This window comes from Falco peregrinus, chromosome 17, assembly GCF_023634155.1.
Source record: "Falco peregrinus isolate bFalPer1 chromosome 17, bFalPer1.pri, whole genome shotgun sequence".
Taxonomy (NCBI): Eukaryota; Metazoa; Chordata; class Aves; order Falconiformes; family Falconidae; genus Falco; species Falco peregrinus.
Window position 1 is genome coordinate 1,844,135 of NC_073737.1, and position 16,921 is coordinate 1,861,055.

Consider the following 16,921-nt stretch of genomic DNA (forward strand, 5'->3'; position numbering starts at 1 on the left):
TTTTACAGACTACTGGGAATGCGATTCCTTGGTGCAGGGAGGGACATGGCTTCTGCTTGTGCACATCAAAGGTGTCTCGTAGAGCTGTGAAAATGCAAATTTCCTTTTAGGTCACTTCAACCCCTGCTTTCCTGGAGGAGCGCTGCTGGGCAAAAGTGAAGAGCTCAACCTTTCTGCAGGTAAGTGGAATCAACCCCCTTATTCAGGGCACAGGACAGGCTCTTCCCAGGCTGGCAGCATGACACAGCAGTGAAGTACCGCTAGCGCAGTGAGGACAGCAAAGCCAGCCCGCACCCAGAACCTCCTGGGGTCTGTCCCTCACTGTCACCTCTGTGCCCCTGGCAGTCTGGGCATGGAGGAACTGATGCAGACCATAAAGGAAGGGGATAAATCAGGTTCCTGGGTGCTGCTTCTCATGTGTTGCACAGAAGCCACTTCCCCTTGCTGCCTGCTGCCCCGAGCAGACGCAGCATTCCCTGGGGGCAGGAGCCTTTGGAGGCCATCCAGGAGAGGTGGAGGCTGCTCCTGGCCACCCTGCCGGGCTGTACCTAGTAGCTCTGCCTCTCTGCCTGCAACTGGTGGCAGTGTAGCTACCTGACATGTCACACCTGCTGTCCCAGCGTGGCTGGTGGACATGGAGCCAGTCAGCCCTGGGTGCAGGCAGCCTGGGGGTGTTTGCCCAGCAGAGCTGATTGCTAAGGAGCGTTTGGGATGGATGGAGCTGGAGCCCCTGTTTCATGAGGATCAGGTGAGTGTAGCTGGCAGGAGGGCTTATGGGGACCCCTGGATCTGCAGCTCTGAGAACTCTGAGTCTTGCATGGGGGTCTCTCCTGGGACTTAGCACCAGCTGAATATTTCTGCAGGCGCAAAGGAACCGGAACACAAAAAGTCCATCGTCCCGGATACCCAGCTCCTACAGCGGCCAGCAGTTACTGCCTGGGGAAAGCAGTTAAGAGCCGGCTATATCCCAAATACCTTCCTGAGCATGTCTTCCAGATTCTGGGGCTTTATCAACACCCAAGGCTGAAGCTGTATCCAGAACTTCATGGGGTAAGGCTGAAAAATCTGAAATCCAGGTGTGTCCAAAGTCTTTTTGAAGCCACCTACACTGTTAGCCTCCAGAACAGCCCCAGACAACCCTATCACTTAGTTATACGCGATGGGGGGAAAACCCAGGCCCGCAGTGTACTGAAAGGCGCGTTCTGCTTGGAGGCTGCACTCCTGGGACCTTGCTGTCTGTGATGGATGCTGAAAAAGCCCAGCTAAGCCTCACTGCATGCACATACTCAAGTGTAGGTGGGACAGGATGGGTGTCTGGTGATGCTGAATTTATCCCTGAAGCTTCTGAGATTGTATCCTGGGATAAACACAAGTTCAGCTGAAAACAAAACGGGAAATATTCCTGGGGTTTAATCAAATAGGAGTGGGGGAGGGAGCACCGTAAATCTTAGGATGTGTCATTTGGCCTGGAACAGCAAGTTTCAGCTCTTCCTCAGGTTGTTTTTCCAACCACACTCCTACTTTCTGGTTTGAGTCGAACTTTTAAATTGAAAGCCAGCACTTCAAAGGGAAAAGGAGAATATTCTTCCTGGAAAATGTTTAACTGAAATATTGCAGCACTTCTGAAATGAAGGCTATCATTTAGAAAATGTCAAAACAAAAAGCTTCAGTCTTTGAGTTTCCTCTTTTTTTTTTCTTTTTTCACCCCCAGAAAAAAGTATTCCCTGACTTTGACATAAATTTGTAAGTAGTTTATCATCTCACTACATACGTCCTCCCCCCTGGCTTATTTTCTTAGCAAATGAAGAAAATGTCACCAAGCCCTGGCTCTGCCAAAGGGACCCTAGCAAGGGGGGAGGACAAGGTCAACTGTAAAAAAATTATGAAGAAGCATCCCCTGGAGACGGTTACAGATTTATGATATGGGTAATCATGTCATCAGCAGCACTTTATCAGCATTTTCTTCTCTCCTTCTCTGCACGCCTGTGGCATTTGGTGTTCTGGAGGAGGAGTGAGAGAAAAGCTGGCAGGAGAATTTTGATATGTTATTGTTGCTGTTGTTTTTATCTGCGTAGTAATGGGCACTTATGTGTATGGCTGTGCATGCTTGCATGTGATCTCTGCATTTGTGCCTGTCTCCCTCATTCCTCCTTTATCCATCCATGCACAGCATGATATAAACAAACCTGCCTCTGGACATGTCATGGCTTAAAATAGATGTTCATACATCAGCCTTTCTACAGCAGCGGCGGCAGCAGCAGGAAGACATGGCCGACTGGATCTGACTACAACACTCGCTTTGAGCCGAGAAATCACAGCCCTTACAAAGGTAGAGTAACGGGGTGGGCGTCTCCTTCCTCCTGTGTGTCTGTCTGTCTGTCTGCAGAGTGTGCAGGGCTGAGCAGCCCGCGCTCGTTCAGCGATGCCTCTTCAGAGCTTGCTCTGTGCATCCAGGCAGGCTCCGGCTGTTTCTCCCCTCCCTCCGAGCATGGCACGACCGGCAGAGGGGCTCCAGAGGCAGCCATGAGCGTGCTTGGGCAAGCGGGGTACAAGCCTTGGGGCTTGGCTTCCAAAAGGGGGGGCACAGCCAATGCCTGTGAGGGTTTTGGGTGCCAGGAGTGCTTTGGGGTCTATTCTGAGCTCTTGGATGTGGGGCAGTTTCTCTTCCCCTGAAGCACTTCGGGGGTGCTGGCCTGGTGGTGTGTTGCGGGTGGGATGCTGGAAGCCAGCTTTGGGCCTGAGGTTTCTGGAGCTACATCCCAGGATAGGTGTGGATTGTGATTTTCCCAGCCAGCTGTAGCAATGAGAGGGTCTGCTATTTGGCTAGTTACAGCCTTATACTGATGATTCAGTTGCTTTTTTCAGACCCTTCTGCTGTCTGCTTCTTAACGCTGCCCGGGGCTGGTGGCATGTGGCTGTGCTGCAGCCAAGGTCACACAAGGTTTAAGGGCCCCGGCACATGGCCATGCCGAGTGCCTTTCCCAGGTGGGGTCTGCCAAGTCTGGATTCCCAGTGTGACGGAGTCCTAAATTCATCGGGGCAGGGGAGGTATGTCAGGGCGAGAGCGGGCCCGTACCCCGTGCTGGGGGAGCGTGGGGTGCTGGGTGCCAGGGACGAGCAGCGCGAGCAGGGATGACCTGTCCTGTGCAGTGCCCCAGGACACCAGGCAGGGTCTGAACTGCCACCCTGGAACACGGAGCAGGGATGGAGACATCCGTGAGTCTCTCTGGGCTCCTGCTGAGCTCCCCCATGCCCTTGCAATGTTTTCCTCCTCTGCCCATTGCCAAGAAATGGCTGGAAGCTTCTTGCTTCTGCACCGTTGGCCGCTGGCCGGCACCTTAGGCGAGATGTCAAGGCGGACAGGCGGGCTCTGGCCCAGCCTGGCCAGCCCGAGGTCGCTGCGTTTCCTCCCCCGGGCCCCAGAGACAAGCGGCCAGCGCTGAGCTGCTGCGGGGGGGCTGTGGTGGGATGCTCTCCGCACACCTTCCAGCACAGCTCAGGGCAGCGGCAGTGATGGTGGGAAAGAGAATCCTGTTCTCATGTTGGGGGTGCCGGTCTGTCACTGGGGCAGCAGCAAACAAGCAAAAAAAAGCAGCTGTGCTGAACATCTGGCTGCGGGGACTGCTGACTGCTCCACGTGGGTAAGGCTGTCCAGGGAGGTTTCTTGCAGATGTGTGACAAGTATCGGCGTGATCTAAAGGTTTGAGAGCAGAGATATGTCCTAGAGGATCTGCTCAGTAAAATGAGCTTTCTCATCCCCTGAAATTAACTCTTCCCACCCCAAACCAGTCCCGAATGTTCAAACGCAGCAGCAGGACTGCTGTATTTGGAGGGGTTAATCCTGCCTCTCTCTCCCTGCAAGTTTTTGTGCCTGGTCCATAGGAGTCTGGGTCCTGGCCAGACTCTGTGCGGTGCCATATGGAATCCTCCACCTGTTTGGGGGCTTTTCCTCCCCAGTCCTGGTGGCTTGCCCAGACCTGGCCGCCTTTCGTTGCTTCTGATCGCAGGTTGGCAGCATCAGTTCTCGAGCTGGCATTGTCCCGCTGGCAGGCAAAGCCCCAGAGCCAGCTCGGAAGGAAGGTGGTCCTGTGTAGAACATCTCCTGCCAATGTGGCCTCGACCCAAAGTCATGGGGCTGGAGCAAAACCTCTGTCTGTGGAGAGTCAGCAATCTGGCTGCCTTTCTGGCTTCCCTCTCCAGCCCTGGCATCATCAACTTCTCCCCAGCGGTATTGCTTCTTGGAAGGGAGTGCAGGTGATGCTCTGTCTCACACTGGGAACCACTGGGTAGCTGACTTGACACAGCCCTCTCACCTGGAAGGTGAGAACTGGCTGCTTTGGGCCAGTATTTCTGCAAAAGGGGTGGAGTGAGAGGTCCCCAGTTCTTCTAATGGCATCTCCACTGCTTCCATGACAGGACCGTGGGTGGCAGCAGCAGCAGAAGTGACCTCCAGGCCACTCTCCGGCCTTCACGAACCCACAGGTATGCCTTGTGGGTCTCGGCAGCCCCAATGGCTTTCCTGTCCAGGTTCTCCAGGAATGGCACCAGGTCACCAAGCCGTGGCTCACGGGAAGAGCGCAACAACCACCCCATCCTCAGCGTCTTTGAGCTTGAAAGGTTGCTGTACACGGGAAAGACAGCCTGTAATCATGCTGATGAGGTCTGGCCGGGACTCTACCTGGGCGATCAGTATGTATTGGAAGGGGGCAGGAACTGGGGGGTTCAGGGGTATTTTTGTGAAATGGGGAAATCTGGGAGGGAGAGGCTGGGAAATGTGGGGGAGAGGAGGACATGGTGGTTGTGATATGAAGGAGGAGGAAGGACATAAGCACGGCGGTGCGGAGCGTTCAGAGCATTGCTGTGGTGCGGCAGGCGGAGGTGGAGTGCCCGTGGAGTCAGGGACTGTGAGACTGACTTAAAGTTCAGGAATATTACCAGTCTGGCACTCTTCCTTTGCACCCAGCTTTCTCAAATGTAACTGTTTGTCTCTGTTCTTATCCTCCATCCCTTACACTGTCCTTGGAAACTTTAACTAAGCTTGTGCACCTCCGCACTGTTTCTTATTCTCTGCAGAGATATAGCAGCCAACCGGCGCGAGCTGGCTCACCTGCGCATCACCCACATCCTCAACGCTTCGCACAGCAAGTGGAGGGGGGGGTGCCGAGTACTATGAGGGCACGGGCATCCGCTACCTGGGCATCGAGGCCCATGACTCGCCTTCCTTCGACATGAGCCCCTACTTTTATCCTGCAGCTGACTTCATCCACCAAGCGCTGAACGAAGGTTGGTGGTAAAGATTTCTGGGAGAGAAGTGGGGAGCTGGGATGGGAAGAAACTGCCTCGGGGAGATGGGAAGCTGGACTGGCATCCTATTGCTAAGCATCCTAGAAAACAGAAGTATTTCTAGCCTGGCATGGTGTGTCCAAAGAGGGAGCAGGCTAGGTGAGAGCACTGCCCCCCCAGTGCTGGTCCTATTTGGTCTGTTTGGGGAGATCACGATACACTGGAACCCTTTGCCAGGAGGGGGACCCCAGTGCATCGCAGCCCTGCTGTAACAGAGGCCCTGCACCCGAGCCCGGAGGCTGCGCGGCTGAGCCACCATGGGCTCCAGGATGCACCATGGCAAATCTCTGGGTCCTCGCTCCTTTGGGATATTTGGTCTGCTGTGACACAGCCCCTGTGTTTCACCCCCAGGAAGGATCCTTGTGCACTGTGCTGTCGGGGTGAGCAGGTCGGCCACCTTGGTCCTCGCCTACCTCATGATCCGCCACCACATGCCCCTTGTAGAAGCCATAAAGACCGTCAAGGACCACCGCGGTATCATCCCCAACCGGGGTTTCTTGCGCCAGCTGGTCGCCCTGGACAATGCCCTGAGGCTGAAGAGGAGCGCGTGAAGGAGGACAAGAGGAGCTGTGTGGTGGGAGCATTGTGTGTGCGGTGCTCACTTGACCCTGATGCCCGCTGAGTGGCAGAGAGGGGGCTTTCCTCCCGGCGCAGACGCTTGGCAGCTGATGGGTCACACGCAGCTAGCCCCTGGGCCTCCCCCTCAGCTAAGGGGGTCCCAGACATGCGAGCTATTCCTAGTGGTAAAGCATAGGCCCTCAACCTGCAGTCTGGCCACCTAGGTGGGCCTAACGTATAGCCTCCTTCCCAGCCTCTACTCGCTCCGAGATGCCTCCGGAGGGACTCAGCCCCATGTTACAGGTTACTCTACCCCTGTTGGCTCCGGGAAGCCTTCAAGGCTTCATTCTCCCGCGTGGTGGATGCATTTGCCTAGCCAGTCCTGTCCCACCTTCCCAGGAGACTGAAGCTCTGCGTGTCCCTTGTCTTGTTTCCCATTCATTTTTGGTCTGTGTAGCCATGTGAAATCGGTCTGGTGTGTGAGCTCGGGCGAACAGGCCTTTTGTCGTAGTGTTTGGATGTCCTCCATGCCTAGTGTTAACCTGTACGAATAAAGACAGCGCTAAGGAAAAAGCCTGGCCGCTCCATGTGTGCTTTGGGACAGCCTTTACGTGTTCGGGCTGGGATCTGTCTCCAGAGGCGGTGGGAGAGCGACACCCCAGGTGCGCCGGGCTGAGATGGACCTGAGCCCTCCCAGTCTCTCAGCCCAGGAGCTGGATCTGTCAGACCCCACTGGTGGCCAGTGCCTGTGCCGGACCTCCCTGCCGCGTTTCTTTTCCAGCACTGGGGACAGAAAGGGGGGCTCCCGGTGAAAAGCAGGGCTGGGCTGGTGGTCACCAGGGTTGCCATCCATCACAAGGTGGCGATGTCGGTCTCCCAAAGGCAAGCAGGCACCAAGCTAGCTAGCCACCCAGGCGTGCCGGAGGGCCGGCTGTCCGCTGGGAGCAGCACCCCTGCGGCTTGCAGAGGGGATGGGCGAGCCGAGCCCCAGGAGGGTGGCCAGGACCAGGAGCCATTGTCCATGGTGGCACCAGCCACATGGGTGCTGGGTGGCCCCGCGGGTGCTGGGCCGCCTCTGCACGCTGCCAGCGCCCATTGTCTGCCTGCTCTTATTATAGCCCCATTCTTCCTCCGCTTCCTGAGAGCACGTGAAGCAGCGCTCGGCTGCAGCTGTATGTTGTGCCGAGACCTCGTAAACACGTTGTGAGAGGGGCCCGATGGCCATGCAGGGTGAGCTGCTGGGCTTGGGGCGCGCCAAGGCCCGTGCTGGAGCACCCCGTCACTGCTGCCTGGTGGCCCGCGCCATCCTGCTCCGCGGAACGGCTGCCTGTAGCTCAGGTGCAATAGGGAGAGCAAACTCATTTGCAGCAGCTGTGCACTCAGTGTGTGTTGCCCAGCTCCTGGGCTGGGGTCTCTGTCTTACAGGCCCCTGAGGTGCCACGGGGGTGCTCAGGGCACAGCATCATCCCAGAAAGGCGCTGGCAGACAGAACAGATCGACGGACGGCAGTGGGGCTAAGGTTACGCCGAGCAAGGGCTGCAGACACCGAGGCAAGGAGGAACTGGTGTTGGGCAATGCACAGGGGCTGGTCGTGCTCTGCAGTGACGCTGGGTGCTGCCGGCACTGTCGGATGTGCCAGAAGGTTTGGTGGTGAGGATTGCAGCTTGACAAGGGCCTGGGGGGTGTGAAATGCCTCCTGTCGGATTTTGCAATTCTGCTTTGTGCTCCTTGCTGCTGCACAGCTCCCTTTCTGCAGCCTGCTGCCAGTCGGCCCCTGAATGCAGAGCGTGGCTGTTGTTTGACAAAGCTGGGATCAGGGAGGCTCTGAGCACGCGGGGGGGGTTGTGTTTGGAGGATCAGCAAACTAATCCAGTGAGCAAAATCACTGACGGAGCCAGCGGTGTGCCGTACCTCACCGTGTGCCTGCAGCGGTCAGGCACGTGTGTTGGGAGATCAAAGCATGGTGTGGGAACGTTCCCTGGTTTCAGGAGGGCTGGCAGCACAGCCCCAGCCACTGGCAGCAGAAACCTGCCCAATCCTTGGAGCTGTTGCTGGCGAGGACATGTGGAGCCCACGATGCTGTCATCCCTGACATGGGGCGTGCGGGGGCACGGGGAGCCATTTTGCAGCACCACGCTGCCCTCGTGGTCACTGGTCACCTGCAGGGTCCACAGCTTGGGTGGAGATGGTGACCGTGTCCCAAACCATCCCTGCACAAGGCGGCTCGGTGCCTCCTGGGAGGCTCCCCCAGAGGGCTGGTGCGTCCACAGGGACGGGCTGGGCTCCCGCCAGGCGGCCCGTGCGGCCCGTCATCCAAACCTGGGCCAGGGCAGAGCGGTTCTGCCGGGCCATGGGGCTGCGCTGGAGCACGGCCCATTGCCTGCGTGTGTTTCACGGGCACACGCGTGGCAGGAGGGTGCCTCGTGGGTGCACGCACCCCTGGGGGTGCGGGCGGCAGGACCGAGGATCACGAAAATGTGCAGGGTTGGAAGCTAGGTGGAATGATAGAACAGTTTGGGTTGGCAGGGACCTCATTTAGAGGCCGTCTGGTCCAACCCCCCGCAGCGAGCTGGGACATCTTGGACTCCATCAGGTTGTCAGAGCCCCATCCAACCTGACCTGGAACGTTTCCAGGGATGGGGCATCGACCACCCCCATGGGCAACCTGCGCCCGTGTCCCGCCGCCCCCCGCGCACAGAATTTCTTCTGTCGCCTCTAAACCTCCCGTGTGCGACCCTCCCCGCCGGGACATGCCCCCCCTCCCGGGCCGGCCCGAGGTGCCGGGCGCTGCGCCCGCCGCGGGGGCGGCCCCGGGGGCGGCTGCGGGGGGGCCGGGGCGGGGTTTGCGGGCAGGGCCGCTCCCGGCCGCCCGGCCCAGCCCAGCCCGGCCCAGCCCCGCTCCCGGCCATGGCCCCGCGCCCTGCACGGCGGAGCCGGCCCGGCCCCGCGGAGCGGCTCCCGGATGCCCCCCTTCCAGTGGTGCAACGGTGAGCGCGGGCGGGGGCGGCCGGGGGCTGCGGGGGGGCTGGGGGGGCGATGGGGGGTCCCGCTCCCCTCCCTCTGCCCGGGGCGGGGGGCGCTGCGGGGCCGTGGGGCGGGGGGAGCGGGCGCTCCCGCCGCCCCGTGCGGCTCGGGGGGGGTCTCGCCTCCCGGGTGGTCCCTGCTCGCCCCACCCCGGTCCCCGCTCCCAGCGGTGCGGGGCGCGTCGGGGTCCCCGGCCCCTGGCCCCCACCCGGGGGCTGCCGGCGCGGGGCTGAGCCGGGGAAGCGCTTCTGCTGCCAGAGCAGCCAGCCCTGCTCAGTGCCCAGCAATAAAGCCGAGGGCCGAATGGCTTTGCCATGCTCTCGCGTCGGCTGCTGTTTGCAATGAAAAACAAAACCCCAAAACCCCCCAACCCTCTTTCATGTGTCCGCAGAAGTGGAATAAACTTATTTTTAAGGACCCCAGACGAGGCCCTGGCTCCTCACTCTCGTGTTCGCTGTAGGAAACTCTCAGGAACGTGGAACTGAGTTTGCACATGTTGAGGGGGTTTTGGTTTAAATGAGAAGTGGTTTATTTTTATGGCTAAGTAGTTGAGAAGCTGCGCTGGGAATTCCACCATCAAAGCCCTGCCTGAGCAACAAAGGCTGGGTTATTTTAATTTATGAAAGGGTTACAGCCTTTGAAGCTAAATATAATGCAACCAGTGGCTTCCTCCGCTGTAACACATACCTTGTGTGCTCTTGTGCAGCTTGGGGGATAAGGAGCTGCCGGTCCCGCAGGCGGTTAGCCCTGGCCATGTGGTGAGGGTATGGGTTTCCATTAAACGGGGTGCAAGGAAAAGCTCCGCAGCAGAAAATGCAAACTTGGCTGTGCTGAAGAAACATCCTAAATAAGAGGGACTTGGCTTGTAGAGGCTCTGAGCAGCCGCAGCGCTCGCCAGCTTCCCAAGGCACGGGCTTTGGGAAACACGGAGAACAGAGCCCACCCTTGTTCCAAGGCCGAGGCGTGGGTTTGGGAGACCAGCCGTGGGCATCTGACTTGTACTTTTTGGCTTTAAGCCCCAAGCTCACAAATATTTAAAATCAGCAGAGTCCAGCAAAATTGCCTGTCTGTGCGCCGCTAAGGACCTGTGCAGGACTGAGGCCGTCGATGTAAGTAAGTCTGAGACCCAGTAAGGAAATCACATTTTCAACCTAAGTAGGTGTATTCAGAATGTCTCAGTAGACGGTGTATACTGTGCTGCCTTGGCGTTTCGGCTCCTCTTCTGCATCACGGTTTTTCCTCCTGTTGCTGCGCAGTGGCTCGGGGGATTCTGCAGCCACGGGGCACGAGCCAGGTAACTGGGGGGAGCCAGGGAGCCCCCACAGAGAGCTGCTTGGCTTTGGGGCAGCTGTTGCAGGAAGCCTATTCCAGCATCACAGCAAAAATTATATGGAAGCTGCGTTCAGTTTTCTGATGCAAAGCCCACAGCTTTTGTGTGGGAGTAGAAAGAATGGTTTTATTTAATGACCTGCTGAGTTTTCCATTTGTTTTATTGAACAAGAACTGGGGTGAGGGAGAAGCTCTGCTCAGCAAAAATCCCGTGCCCGCACAGTGCGGGCTGAAACTTGTGTCTGTCCTGACTTGAAATACTGCAAAATACTGCAAACTGTTGTGTCCGGAGGGGCAGACCACGCGGCATCGCTGGAGCACGAGGGGCTGCGCTCACAGAGGTGTCAGCCGGTTGTTAGCGGGGTTGTGACGGTTGAAGTCGTGTTGCGGGGTTTGGCATGGGGGGAGGGAGCAGGGCTGGGGTCACCCTGTTAGCCACCGCAACTGGAGGCGCTGCACAGCCTCCCCGCAGCTTGCAGCAGGGGTACTGAGGCCAGCTCAGCGCTTAAATCTGCCAGCGAGCTGTGCGTGCGGGGAGGAGGAGGAGGAGCTGCAACCCACAGCGTCAACAGGTCAAACTGCGTCTTTGCCGCTTCTGCTTACAAAGGGGAGGTTTCACAGTCCGCATGAAGAACGCTTTGCTGGCAAAATGAACCCCCTTTCCGAGCATCCTTCTGGTAGTGAGAGTCCAGAAAGGCAGCGTGGTCTGTGGGCACTTTCACAGCTCTCTAGTGATCCCTCTTTTCTCGTTTTTCAACTAAATAACTGTTGCAGCACACTGCCTTCAGCGATTCCGGTTTCAGGTACAAAACTGGTAGATTTAAGCTGGGAAATGGGTTATTTTGGTTTGGGTTTGGTGCCCATCAGATCTTCATTTCGTGTTGGTTAAACCCAGATTTGATCCATTTCCCTTGAACTAAAAATACGAATGCCTTTGTCGAGCGAAGGGGGTTGCGCTAATCAAAACCATCGCTCAGCCAATGCACCCACCATGTTGATGAGCGCTGGTGGGGAGGAGCGGGAGGGGAAGGGGCTGGCTGGGGTGGGGAGGACCTTGCTTTTGGGGGAGGCTGGGCTCAGGAGCTGCACTGCCTGGCTGAGACCCACGGCTCGAGGGCTTGCCCTGGCAGGACCTTCTTATCTCAGCTGAGCCGATGGCTGCTCCCTGGCCAGCAAAGGGCGCTTCCCCGGAGCCACACTCACTTTTCGGCACCGCAGCCTGGAGCTCATGAATTCTTGAAAGCCTGTTTGACAGGAATGACCCTTGCTAAGCTGGTGAGTCTAAAATTAGCCTTGCCAGCTGTGTTGTGGCTGGCAGGGACATAGACTGGCTCCTCTCTGCTTCGTCTGGTACAGGGCTGCAAGTTACAGCATCTCTTCTTCCACCTGTTTTTTCCCTGCTGCTGGTTTGACTGCCTGTCTCTCCGCACCCATGTGGCCTTTACACTCAGGTGTTGCCACCTGTGGGGAACTGGGGTGTCTAACAAGGAGCAGTGCTCAGTAAGCACCTTGCGGGGTCAGGGAATATGATTTCTGCCCCATGGGATGGGGTGCAGCTGGGCAGAGCGTGGGGACCGTAGGGACAACTCCACGCAGAGGAGTGATGTCTGGGTGTGATGTTCAGGAGTTCGTACGCTGGGGTTTGAGCCCCTTAAGATGAGCGCAGAAGGATTTGCTGGGGAGGTTAACATGGGATTGGCAGGGTTTGTCTCCCTTGGGGCTCTCCTTCCCAGCCCATCTCCTGGAAGACCTCTGGGATGCACATCCCAGCCTTTCCCTGCTCTCTGCAGAGCTGGTTCTCCTCCTGCTACCCTCAGACAAGGGCTTTTCCATCTTGTCAGGGGTGGTCCACGTCATCCCAGGCTGGCTGGCAATGAGCTGCAGGATAGACAGAGCAAATGCTCGCTGTGGGGGGCAGCAGCCCTTCGGGCCCCTCTCCCCTCACCTCTCATGGGGCTGTAGCTCAGGTTTGGGCTGTTTCTGTCACCGCAGCTCTGGTGGCACAGAGGGGAATGGCTGGTGCTTTTCAGCAGATTCTTGGAATAGCTCTCAGTTTGAAATACACGTAGGCAGCGTTATTGTTTCTCTTGTGACCCGTTATTGTTACCACAACTCGCCGCGTGTTGTTTGGCCAGCATTGAATGAGGCTTCGTCCGTCCCATCAACAGCTGCTCTGCAGCCTGTGTCCCACCACCCTGTGCCCCAGCATTACATCATTTAGTTGCTTGGTGGTTTTTTTCAGAGCCAATATACTTGTTGGTGGATTTTCTTTGGAGCATTTCTCAATCATTTCCAGCAGGGAAATGGAAAAAAAAAAACCCAAACGTTTCCTATTGTCTTTTCCTGCACCTGGTGGTCTCAAAAGCAGAAGGCTGGGAGAAGAGGACAAAGAAATCCTCCCTTTCTTGCTCCGTAGATGAGGTGACTGATGAATTGTCTCCGGTGATTACATGAGGCAAAGATCAGCAAGTGTCTCAGCCCTCTGCAGCAGGAAAATCCCGTTTCCCGTGGTCCAGACTCTCGCCTAGTGCCTGCTCCAGCTACCAGCAGCAAACCGAGTGCTTCTCTGGCCACGGTGGCTTTGGCCATTGCATCAATGTGGCACATACACTCAAAGCGCACCGCAAAGCAGTGGATAGTCGGGAACTGAGCGTCCCAGGGCAGGATGTCACCCCAGGAGCGCTGCCTGCCCACCCTGCCTGGGCTCCCCTTGCTGCCCAGCTGTCCCAGGCCTCTCCAGCAGCTGTAACGGAGCCCGTGCTGGTGCCGTCTCTGCCCGTCGCAGCAGGGAGGAATCCAGACAGACCAAACCTGGGTTCTCACTGCTTGTGCTGAGGTTTCTGCAGCCTGCTCTCTTCCTGTCTCTGGTCTCTGTGGTGGAGAGCAAATTTCATCCTCTCATGAGAAACAGGCAGAGGATTTTAGTGGGCTCTAATTAAACCCAGAAGTGTTTCTGTAGGAGCTTTTTGATGAGATTGCGCAGCGTGGGAACAGGGGGTGCTGAGCGGAAGGGGTGGGGGGAGATGCTCCGTGGAGCACAGATGGGGCTTGGGGGTTGCTCTCCTTTAAAGTCCTGTCTGAGTGAGATCTGATGAGAAATCAAAGCTCTGGCTCTTGGGGGGTCAGCATGATTTTGAGACATAAAAAGTGGTGCTTATTTAGTGCCGGAGCCTGACTTTGCATCAGCTCCCAGCGGAGGCAGTGTCAGTGGGTCTGGTATTCCCGTGCTTTCCCCCTCACTCAGATGGGGACCCTTCTGGGGTGGCCACGCTGTCACCGGCTCTGCGTGACATCCTCCTCTGCGTTTCCCCTGTGGTGCCAGACTCACAGCGAGTGGCCCAGGCAGCGCCGCGTGGCTGGTGTGTGCTGGCGCCCGTGGTTTTATTCAGAAAGGGGTTTCAGTCAGTGTGGTGCTGAATGTGCTCCTGGCACCAGGCTGCAGGGCCCCGGCAGTTCTCAGAGCACCGAGGATGAACCAGCCACTTGCTCTTTCTGGCTCCCACAGAGCAATGACAGATGCCAACTGTTCTTGTTTTTCAAGATCTTTTTTTGCTCTGTCCTTCCCTAAATCCCCTTCCAGCCTCCATGTAGTTCTCTGGAGATGAAAGCATGGGGCCTTCTTTTCTCCCAGATGCCTGCATTCTGCCTGGGGTACGTTTGTGCTGCTGGAGAAGGGTTCGTGACTGTAGAAATGCAGTGATGTCTGCTGTCTGTGCCGCACTGAGTGGCTCTACGGGGCTGCTGCTCTTCCTGGGGAGATCTCCAACTCACAGGCCACGAGACGATGTCTTGGCATTGGTTTCTGCCCGCTCTGCAGACTCCGGAGGGGACAGAGTCAGCCCAGCTCTTTCTGCTCGCACAGCACACCTGCTTCACCTCTTTTTCCCCTTTTCCATCCTAAACGCTGACTTTTCTCTTCCCCCCAAAGGGTGCTCCTGCAGTCTGGGGCTGATTTACACCAGTAAACCCTGCGCGATGCCTCCCATCACGTTCCAGGACCTGCCACTGAACATCTACATGGTCATTTTTGGCACCGGCATCTTTGTCTTCGTGCTCAGTCTCATCTTCTGCTGCTACTTCATCAGGTGAGCTGGGGGGCTGTGGTGGTGGGTCGGTGTCCCCGGGGCATCCCCAGCCCTTCCCAGCACCCTGTTCTTTTGTCCCGTAAGATGGGAGCCACTCGCTGTAAGGATCTGCCCTGAGGAGCGGGGCCGGCCACCCGCCGTGCTCAGGCCAGGCGCAGTCGTGGTCCCCGCAGTCCCCTGCGGCCCCAGCAGGGCAGGAAATGCAGGAAGGGGCTCTTGTTTTTCAGGGGACCACGCAGAGGGATGCATTGTGTCGGGCAGGGAAGGAGTGGTGCTGCATGGGAGAGGATGTGTCTTTACATTACAGTCCCTGTTCAGGGAGGGCTATTTTTAAATCCAAAGCCGAGGCAACAGCTGGTGTTTCTGCAGGGCCCAGGGTGGCTCAGTCCTTCCCTGTGGGATGTCCTGGCTCCAGCAATGTCCTGTGCATCTCTCAGTGATTTTTGGGACTGTGGAAGCCGGTCTCTGTGCCTCAGCTGGAGAAGCTCTGCTACAAGCGTCCCCTTGTCCTTGGGTCTTGCTGGGTTTCTTTGCCAGGCGGTTTTCCCCAGCGCCCTCGCCCCAGCCAAGGTCACAGCAGGGCTGGGAGCTGCCGGCGGGCAAGCGCTGGAAATACATCGTTTCCTGCACCGCAAATGACTTCCTAAGGCAAACAATCGGGCATGCTGGCTGCCGGCCCTTATCGCTCCCTGCTGCCGATTCCTGCTGGTGCTGGGGGCAGCACGGGACGCCCAGGGCTGCGGGAGCAGCTTGGCCCAGGGCATGGCTTCAGGCTGGTCCTGCTCGTGGCCATGCTGCTCCTGCAGCACAAGCTGCTCTGCTTATCCCCAAATCCCACTTGGGAAGGTGCGTTTGTTGCCATGATTCCAAGTGCCACCTGATATTTTTGGCAGTGCTGTTCAGACATGACCCTTGAGGATGCTGTAAAACTCATGGTGCCTTTTTCTCCCCCTCTCCAGCAAACTGCGGCACCAGGCTCAGAGCGAGCGGTTTGGGTACAAGGAGGTAAAGTCAATGGTTATTTTCTGCACATACCCGCGGTGATTCAGGGCCAAGCGGGACGTGGGTGCAGGCAGGTGGGGATGCCGCGGAGACCGATGCTGCTCATCCCAGCTGGGTGCATTCAAAAGCGGTGTGATGGCACACGCTGCGCCTGGGCTCGAGCTGCCCGGCTCGGTTCAGCTCCTGTGGGGCTTCAGGCAAAAATTCCTCCCGGTTTTAAATCCTCTGCCTCCTTTTCTCCTTCAGGTGGTTTTGAAAGGTGATGCCCGGAGGCTGAACGTGCATGGGGTGAGCAGTACCTCGTCTGGGTTGGGATGGAATTGGAGCTAATGAGGATGATGCTCTGGGGCATGTCCCCTCTGCTGCATGGGGTTGAAGGCAGCTCACAAGCAGAGCAAGGCCGGGATGGGGATGTGCTGGCACTACACAGCTGGGGAGCAACAGTGCTGGGCTGGGAATTGGGAGGGAAACCCCCTCCCCGGGGGCGGTTTGGGAACCAGACTCAACTCCCGGCTGGAAATACCCGGGAAGAGGCACCACAGCAGCGGGATTTCCCCAGCCACAGCATTTCTAGTGGGAGCAGTGCCACGCATGGGCATCATGCTGGGTCCCATGTGTTCGCACCCCCCTTTCACCCTCCCTCTTGCCTCCTACAGCAGACCTGCGCCGTCTGCCTGGAAGATTTTAAGGTGAAGGAGGAGCTGGGGGTGCTGCCGTGCCAGCACGCCTTCCACAGAAAGTGAGTACGGCCGCGGCAGCCAGTGGAGGGGTGCCGGGAGGGGAGATTTCGGGTGGGGGTTTGCATCCTCCCATGTTTCTGCCCTGCAGGTGCCTGGTCAAGTGGCTGGAGGTGCGCTGTGTTTGCCCCATGTGCAACAAGCCCATGGCGGGTCTGGCACAGCCCCGCGCTGGCATCGGCACCCTCCTGGACGAGCTGGTGTGAGCAGCCCTGCTCCTTGCTGGCCAAATTCTGCAGGACCATGGCTCCCACGCGTGGCATCGCCCAGCCCTGCGCATCCCAGGGGTCCCACAGGTCATCCCGAAGGATCTGGGATTTCCAAGTTGGGATTTTTAACTTGCAGGTCATTGCTTTGTTGTTGGGGTTTTTTTGCAGGGGCAGGGGTGGGGAGGGAGGGTGTTTGGTTTTTATATGTCACCACAGTTGTGCTCCATGTGGAGCCATGACCCCCTGGGTGGGCTGCTGGGGGGCTGCCCCCCACTCCCATTCCCCTGCTGCTTCAGGGGGTGGTTTTGTACCTGGTCCCTTCTGGACTCTTGGCTCCCCGCACCACGGCGGCGGGATGTAGTTTTGTGTAAAATGGTGAATAAATGGATCGTTTCTCAGCTGGTCTGAGGCGTGTGCACTTGCGGGGCTGCGGGAAGGAGCCACTGCGGCGCAGGGAGCTGGGGGCGGCCAGGCCCCCCCTCCACAGTCTGGGGAGTTACCAAAAAGGCCTGAAATAGCCCCAAAACAGGCCCTGCTGCTCCCCAGGGAGTTACCAAAAAGACCCCAAATAGACCCATAATGGGCCCCACTGCACCCTGGGGGGACAGACACCTTGGGGAGCATTACCAAAAAG

At 57.7% G+C, this 16,921-nt stretch overlaps 2 protein-coding genes across 6 annotated transcripts in view; both read left to right on the plus strand.

Annotated features, from left to right (window-relative positions):
- DUSP26 (dual specificity phosphatase 26) overlaps nt 1-6,476 on the plus strand; it is a 41,474-nt gene extending 34,998 nt beyond the window's left edge. Inside the window, 7 exon segments of the mRNA XM_027781111.2 lie at nt 111-179; nt 864-1,050; nt 2,171-2,329; nt 4,417-4,689; nt 5,074-5,152; nt 5,154-5,283; nt 5,695-6,476. Coding sequence (XP_027636912.1) covers nt 4,511-4,689; nt 5,074-5,152; nt 5,154-5,283; nt 5,695-5,894 — 588 coding nt within the window. The 5' untranslated portion in view covers nt 111-179; nt 864-1,050; nt 2,171-2,329; nt 4,417-4,510 and the 3' untranslated portion in view covers nt 5,895-6,476.
- A 2,279-nt stretch (nt 6,477-8,755) lies between these two features.
- Nucleotides 8,756-16,685, plus strand: RNF122 (ring finger protein 122). Of its 5 annotated transcripts, none has more exons than XM_055820380.1 (6): nt 8,756-8,888; nt 14,183-14,339; nt 15,299-15,344; nt 15,588-15,629; nt 15,998-16,080; nt 16,170-16,685. In XM_055820380.1, exons 1-6 carry the CDS (start codon nt 8,864-8,866, stop codon nt 16,282-16,284), a joined length of 468 nt encoding a protein of 155 aa, XP_055676355.1. In that variant the 5' UTR covers nt 8,756-8,863; the 3' UTR covers nt 16,285-16,685. The 5 variants fall into 5 exon arrangements, with proteins under 5 accessions (XP_055676355.1, XP_055676356.1, XP_055676357.1 ...); XM_055820381.1 differs by having other exon boundaries at nt 16,001-16,080; XM_027781109.2 differs by lacking the exon at nt 8,756-8,888 and adding an exon at nt 9,497-10,038.
- The last annotated feature ends 236 nt before the right edge of the window (nt 16,686-16,921 follow it).